At 44.9% G+C, this 7,751-nt stretch overlaps 1 protein-coding gene across 1 annotated transcript; it reads right to left on the reverse strand.

Moving 5' to 3' along the window:
• Positions 1-570: 570 nt before the first annotated feature.
• On the reverse strand, positions 571-5,923 carry LOC142219237 (pendrin-like). Its single transcript, XM_075288184.1, has 11 exons — positions 5,897-5,923; positions 5,688-5,783; positions 5,091-5,197; positions 4,677-4,746; positions 4,508-4,600; positions 2,381-2,476; positions 1,866-2,102; positions 1,726-1,780; positions 1,285-1,430; positions 1,060-1,143; positions 571-594 (listed from the first exon to the last, which is right to left on the reverse strand). Exons 1-11 carry the CDS (start codon positions 5,921-5,923, stop codon positions 571-573), a joined length of 1,035 nt encoding a protein of 344 aa, XP_075144285.1.
• Positions 5,924-7,751: the final 1,828 nt, after the last annotated feature.

A 7,751-nucleotide genomic window follows, 5' to 3' on the forward strand; every position in this document is an offset into this window, starting at 1 on the left:
TTGGTTATAATTGCAGTACCTGAGATGTGTTGCACCAGCACCAGGTCCTGTCCAGTTGGTTACTAAAACTAGTCATACACATTAGATTCACTTTGGCTGAACCCATTGATTTCGATCAGATTGTCCTACCATCTAGGAGGGTCCAACATTGGTGGAAAGAAGAATTGGACTATTGGATTTCAGCATGTCCAATCCTTTTGTTTTTGGGGTGACGATCCCACTGACAGAACTTAACTGAGCTAAGCATGAAGGTGGGAGGATTGGGATGTAAATTGGGAGAAATTCGGCCATTAGCAACCTATTGTGCACGACTAGCTTTAGGAAACAGCATTAGGAGGCCTGAAGAACCATTCTAGAAGATTCATGATACATCCAGAGTCCTCAGAATGACGCGAGTCTCGATAGGTCTCGAGTGTTTTTGGATGGTGATTTATACGGGACCTTCCGGATCGGTGTGGCTTTGGTGCGCCAACTTTTGTAGTTCCGATGGTGGCAAAGATAGAATAGAGATGAAGAACTGTAGACTAAAGGTAAGTGATGAAGTATTGACAATAATGTTCTTCGACTTCTTCAGAACGCCAGCGCTCTCATTGCCTGTCAAATAAAGATAGTGCATTAGTCCATATACACGATCCGAAGGTGACAAAAATTGTAACATTGGGACCTTTGATTTTGATATACATGAGCCAATGACTCCGTGACTTAGATCGTTCCCCTCAAGTGAGGATTGTACGTGGCCAAGTACCTGATGACATCTATTCCAAGCAGAACAAAATTTGGCACATACTCAAATTTGTGGCCTTGGCCACAATAGACATCGTCTCCCTTACTCTCCACAACCTGTTAGATTGGTTGTAGCACCTTCTAATAGACATTTTGGGCCAATAGAAGGGAAATTGTCTACAAAGAAGAGCAGGAGAAACTCCTCCCCAGCGGCAAGAGAAACTGATCTCCGGCGTTCCGACATGTTTGGTTGGAGTTATTTCGTAACCAGACATTTAATGCACATAGTGGAAGATTCCAACAGTATCGGAAAGGAAACCTAAGATGTCTTCTCACCTCGTCTGGTTCATGTAGGTCCCGGTATGCTGGATCTATAATCAGATGATCGAGTGGAAGCTTTGTCTCCTTCATGAGTGAAATCTTAGGATGGAAACACAATAACGGTTAGTGGGTAAGTCCCATGGAGATAGGCAGCGGCTTCGTGGTAAAATCTATACTACGTCTGCGCCCAAGTAGAAGTTACAGATCTCAAAGGGTTTCTCCAGTCCAAATCTTTCCTACCTTTTCTAAAATAGGATCGTGTCCATTCTTGAATTCCTGTGTGCGTTCTATGTGCAAGACCGCATCATGAACCGTGAGGAAGAACATGTCCAGCTTGATGGTTTCATCAAAGAAATTGCACATGTCCAGCTTCTTGAGCATGTTATCTGAAGAAGAAAAGAAGTCATCACTTCCAGGTGACTATGGGGCCATCATATTCAATTTCAAGAACAAAATCTTCAGTATTCCGGGGGAAAAATTGCCCATTATTCTTGCACTGGATTTCCATAGGTACCAGCGAGGTCCGTGGCTACTCACCAATGGGTCATGTGACCACCAGATCTATTACATATTTGCCAGAAGGATGAAAGGCTACAAAGATCTCCTCTCTATCTGAAGGACTTGACATTTGATTGTCACTGTCCAGAGTGGAGGACCCCTTTAAGACACGTGTATATTTACCATCACAGGCCGCAATATAAGGTTCCACATCGATCCTCCTAAATTCTTTACATATCTGTGGAAGAAAATACGTAGATTGAGACCATCACGTTACGTACGTCCGATCGTCATCACATCATAGGGGTGATATCTGGGATTACCAGTTTCAGGACTTTCACGGCCACCACATCCAGGAATGTGATCTGACTAAAGTCAAAGACAATGCTGTGGATGGAAACTTGTGGGACGGAAACTTTAACGGGAAGCTCCGAGCTCCAGTCTACTTGAATCTCCACCTCTCTTGTTTGAACGTCATTGTCAGGGGCTTCGGGGTCCTCGGGTTCATCCACTGACTCATATCCCAGGTTGTCTATCCCCGCCGGGCTGATTATACCGTTCTGGAAAAGACGAATATGCAAATAAGTTTATATTGACTGACCTGTTCTTCTAGCGCCACTTATTGGAAGGGCGTCCCCTTATAAGTCATTGCCTAACTTTCGAGAAGTCTTGTGAATGATTTAGGATACGAGTCACTCCAGAAAAGCCCTATAAGAATCGTCATCAACGTTTCCAACTTGCCGTAATATTTAGAGATCTTCCCAAATGTTTTCCAACCCAACAAATTTTCTGGCTTCCAAACAGACGTAGGGTGTGAAACGCTGAACCATACACTCACCTTCGTGGTCTTCAGCTCTCCTTTCTTTATAAGTTTTTGGATTTTTCTCAGGGCTTTTGTTCTTTTTGTAAAAACTTTGACAGAATCGAATCCAACCTTCGAGGAAAGAAAGATTAAGTGGTGAAGAGAACGTCTATGCCGGTGATCCTGAACCAATTCCCATTAGCGCGGGGACTGGTGCATTTGCTTGTTCTCCTAGTGACACCTGTTCCTGGACTATCTCTCGCTCACCCTAAATCCCTTCCTGCTGATGTGTCCACATATGACCTGCTTGGCTATCCCCATAGATGATATGGTCAATAGTAACAGTGGCAACAAAGGAGAGGCCTACTGCTGTCAGACCATCCGCACATTGTGGGCCCCCCCATGGCAGGGGGCCTGACAAAGACCACCAGATCTTGTAGAGCAGTGGTTCTCAACCTGTGGGTTGCGACCCCGGCGGGGGGTCGAACGACCAAAACACAGGGGTCGCCTAAAGCATACCTCCCAACCGTCCCGGTCAGTGGGAGGTATGTCCCGGTTTCAACTTATCGGCGCCCGATACCCAGCATGGTATAAAAAAACACCAAAAAATCTCTGGCATTATTGTTGTTTTTCAATCCCTTAGCCACCATACAACTACTTAGACAAAAAAACTCAGAAATCGCATGTTTTTTTTAAATAAAGCTTGGTTTTACATGGGAACAAAAAATTAAAAAAAAAAATTAGAGAAATTTTAAAACAAAGAATACAAGTTATTTACACTCCGATCTATTGTGAAGAAGAAAACATGCCAAAAATGTCAGAATTCTAATCGTCCCCCCAAATCCTTCACACAGTACCTTAGTATTTCACACAGCTTTATTGCCCTTGGAATTGAAAAATATCCTGAAGGCCCAAAATGTTCTAGTCTTTATGGGGTTAATGGGGTTGACTAATTTGGAAAACCCATTTTCAATCGCCCTTTTAAGCAATTTTAAGTTGAAGGGGTTATCCAGTGACTTCAATTTTGCTTTGTTCGTTGACATTGGACCTGGGAGTTCTGGGCGTCTTCTGACTATGGACCATGTGATTATAACTAGCCCTGGCCCCCAGGTTGCTCCACCTCCTCCCACCACTCCCTCGGGTTGCTCCGTCTCCTTCCACCACTCCCCCCCTGGTTGCTCTGCCTCCTGTCACTCTCCTGGGTTGCTCTACCTCCTTCTGCCACTCCCTCCAGTTGCTCTGCCTCCTGTCACTCCCCCCAGTTGCTCCACCTCCTCCTGTCACTCCCCCTGGGTTGCTCCACCTCCTCCTGTCACTCCCCTGGGTTGCTTCACCTCCTGTCACTCCCCTGGGTTGCTTCACCTCCTGTCACTCTCCTGGGTTGCTCTACCTCCTTCTGCCACTCCCTCCAGTTGCTCTGCCTCCTGTCACTCCCCCCAGTTGCTCCACCTCCTCCTGTCACTCCCCCCAGTTGCTCCACCTCCTCCTGTCACTCCCCCTGGGTTGCTCCACCTCCTCCTATCACTCCCCTGGGTTGCTTCACCTCCTGTCACTCTCCTGGGTTGCTTCACCTCCTGTCACTCTCCTGGGTTGCTTCACCTCCTGTCACTCTCCTGGGTTGCTTCACCTCCTGTCACTCTCCTGGGTTGCTCCACCTCCTTCTGCCACTCCCCTAGGTTGCTCTACCTCCAGTCACTCCCCCCAGGTTGCTCCACCTCCTCCTGTCACTCCCCCCAGTTGCTCCACCTCCTCCTGTCACTCCCCCCGGTTGCTCCACCTCCTCCTGTCACTCCCCCAGGTTGCTCCACCTCCTCCTGTCACTCCCCCCAGGTTGCTCCACCTCCACCCGCCACTCCCCCCCAGGTTGCTCTGCCTCCTCCCACGACTCCTTTCTTCGCTTTACTATGATCACCCAGCTCACATCGCATTACCTGTACAAACAGGAGAAAATAGGAGGCGAAACAACACCGAGGACAGGGGCCGGGTTAGGAGTCAGAACCAGAACCAACATGTCCAACAAAGACCCAGACCAGGTAAGTGAAATCCAAGTCCCTAGATAACCCCTTTAATAAGTGCGAGTCCCTCCTGAAGGAGCTGCATGTAATACTTTATTTCACCTGTTGAGGCGCTGCAGGGAAAGGGAACATCAGTCACTTTACTCACAATTCGTTTGATGCCGTTCTTCAGTCCTTCTATATTCCCGTAGAATATTCCGCTAGAGAATCGGACGATTTTCACTCCATCCGGCTCCACGAGCTGTAAGATACAATTTGTTAGGTTTCTGTATCTGGTTTCTATTCCGTGACGTTGCGACGTGAGATGCGACACTTACGTCCTTGTAAAGTTTCACGTTTTTGTAGAGATCGGTGCTTTGAACGTTCCCAAGAGCGCAGCAGGAAGGGCTGGAAATAATGGAGGAGATGAAATACATTGGCCATGTCTACAATATATTTTGCCATGAATTATATTTCGAGTTTCTGGTCAGGCGATGGGGCGGAGTGACAAGAGCTGAAGCCCCGCCCCCAGTGCACCAACTGCCTCATTTGCATACAAAAAAATCAAAGTTGTGATTCTCCAAATATACAGAAGTGACCTACAGTATATAGAAGGTTGTGTATCTGTGTGTGGGGTGTGATATGGTGCTGATAGGTGCACGTGTTTGGGGACAAGGAGCACCCCCACAGCCCGATGGTGTAACCCCTTCCCACCCTCCTAAACTTCATTCATATTAAATCAATGGACTTACAACTGGACGCGCAGAACAACGGTCAGAAGCCCGAACACCAGACCGGCCAATAACCCCAAATCCAGGCCAAGGATAATGGCGGCAATGCAGGTAAATACCCAGATAAGCTGCAAGAAATACCGAAATAATGTATCATACGTAATACCGCACTGAGAAAGGATCTGTCTATCTATCTGTATACATCTATCTCCTATCTATCTATCTATCTATCTATCTATCTATCTATCTATCTATCTATCTATCTATCTCCTATCTATCTATCTATCTATCTATCTCCTATCTATCTATCTATCTATCTATCTATCTATCTATCTATCTCCTATCTATCTATCTATCTATCTATCTATCTATCTCCTATCTATCTATCTATCTATCTATCTATCTATCTATCTATCTATCTATCTCCTATCTATCTATCTATCTATCTATCTATCTCCTATCTATCTATCTCCTATCTATCTATCTATCTATCTATCTATCTATCTATCTATCTATCTATCTATCTCCTATCTATCTATCTATCTATCTATCTATCTATCTATCTATCTATCTGTATATATCTCCTATCTATCCATCCAAACATCCATTTCCACTCACCGAGTCCCACTTGTTCTCCCTCCATAGTCTCGGTACGTCTTTGACTTGCCAGAACATTCCTTTCAGGTTGGCGATACAAATTGCTGCCAAAACAGACTTTTAAAGAAAGAGGAAACTATAAATCCAATGTAAAAAAAAAATTCTCAAAAATGGGAAATAAATATTAGCGGATGATTTCATGGTATAATATGAGGAGATATCGCAATAACTATCTGGACAACGGCGATGTCTTTCATCAATAACACCAAGTCCGGGGCTTGTGACGTTACAGATGACGCCTGTCGCAGATTTAAGTGATATTTAGCAATGGAAGAAAAAAATCAGCAGTTTTATGGAAAGACTCCACTTATACATATGCTACACAAGACAACGGCGCCATGTACTAGTGTATTGTGTCAGTCCTGTACTAGTGTATTGTGTCAGTCCTGTACTAGTGTATTGTGTCAGTCCTGTACTAGTGTATTGTGTCAGTCCTGTACTGGTGTATTGTGTCAGTCCTGTACTGGTGTATTGTGTCAGTCCTGTACTAGTGTATTGTGTCAGTCCTGTACTAGTGTATTGTGTCAGTCCTGTACTGGTGTATTGTGTCAGTCCTGTACTGGTGTATTGTGTCAGTCCTGTACTGGTGTATTGTGTCAGTCCTGTACTGGTGTATTGTGTCAGTCCTGTACTAGTGTATTGTGTCAGTCCTGTACTGGAGTATTGTGTCAGTCCTGTACTAGTGTATTGTGTCAGTCCTGTACTAGTGTATTGTGTCAGTCCTGTACTAGTGTATTGTGTCAGTCCTGTACTGGAGTATTGTGTCAGTCCTGTACTAGTGTATTGTGTCAGTCCTGTACTGGTGTATTGTGTCAGTCCTGTACTGGTGTATTGTGTCAGTCCTGTACTAGTGTATTGTGTCAGTCCTGTACTAGTGTATTGTGTCAGTCCTGTACTGGTGTATTGTGTCAGTCCTGTACTAGTGTATTGTGTCAGTCCTGTACTGGTGTATTGTGTCAGTCCTGTACTGGTGTATTGTGTCAGTCCTGTACTGGTGTATTGTGTCAGTCCTATACTAGTGTATTGTGTCAGTCCTGTACTAGTGTATTGTGTCAGTCCTGTACTGGTGTATTGTGTCAGTCCTGTACTGGTGTATTGTGTCAGTCCTGTACTGGTGTATTGTGTCAGTCCTGTACTGGTGTATTGTGTCAGTTCTGTACTAGTGTATTGTGTCAGTCCTGTACTGGTGTATTGTGTCAGTCCTTTACTGGTGTATTGTGTCAGTCCTGTACTAGTGTATTGTGTCAGTCCTGTACTGGTGTATTGTGTCAGTCCTGTACTGGTGTATTGTGTCAGTCCTGTACTGGTGTATTGTGTCAGTCCTGTACTGGTGTATTGTGTCAGTCCTGTACTGGTGTATTGTGTCAGTCCTGTACTAGTGTATTGTGTCAGTCCTGTACTAGTGTATTGTGTCAGTCCTGTACTAGTGTATTGTGTCAGTCCTGTACTAGTGTATTGTGTCAGTCCTGTACTAGTGTATTGTGTCAGTCCTGTACTAGTGTATTGTGTCAGTCCTGTACTGGTGTATTGTGTCAGTCCTGTACTGGTGTATTGTGTCAGTCCTGTACTGGTGTATTGTGTCAGTCCTGTACTGGTGTATTGTGTCAGTCCTGTACTGGTGTATTGTGTCAGTCCTGTACTGGTGTATTGTGTCAGTCCTGTACTGGTGTATTGTGTCAGTCCTGTACTAGTGTATTGTGTCAGTCCTATACTAGTGTATTGTGTCAGTCCTGTACTGGTGTATTGTGTCAGTCCTATACTAGTGTATTGTGTCAGTCCTGTACTAGTGTATTGTGTCAGTCCTATACTAGTGTATTGTGTCAGTCCTGTACTGGTGTATTGTGTCAGTCCTATACTAGTGTATTGTGTCAGTCCTGTACTAGTGTATTGTGTCAGTCCTATACTAGTGTATTGTGTCAGTCCTGTACTGGTGTATTGTGTCAGTTCTGTACTGGTGTATTGTGTCAGTCCTGTACTGGTGTATTGTGTCAGTCCTGTACTAGTGTATTGTGTCAGTCCTGTACT

Source organism: Leptodactylus fuscus, chromosome 10, assembly GCF_031893055.1.
Source record: "Leptodactylus fuscus isolate aLepFus1 chromosome 10, aLepFus1.hap2, whole genome shotgun sequence".
NCBI classification, from domain to species: domain Eukaryota; kingdom Metazoa; phylum Chordata; class Amphibia; order Anura; family Leptodactylidae; genus Leptodactylus; species Leptodactylus fuscus.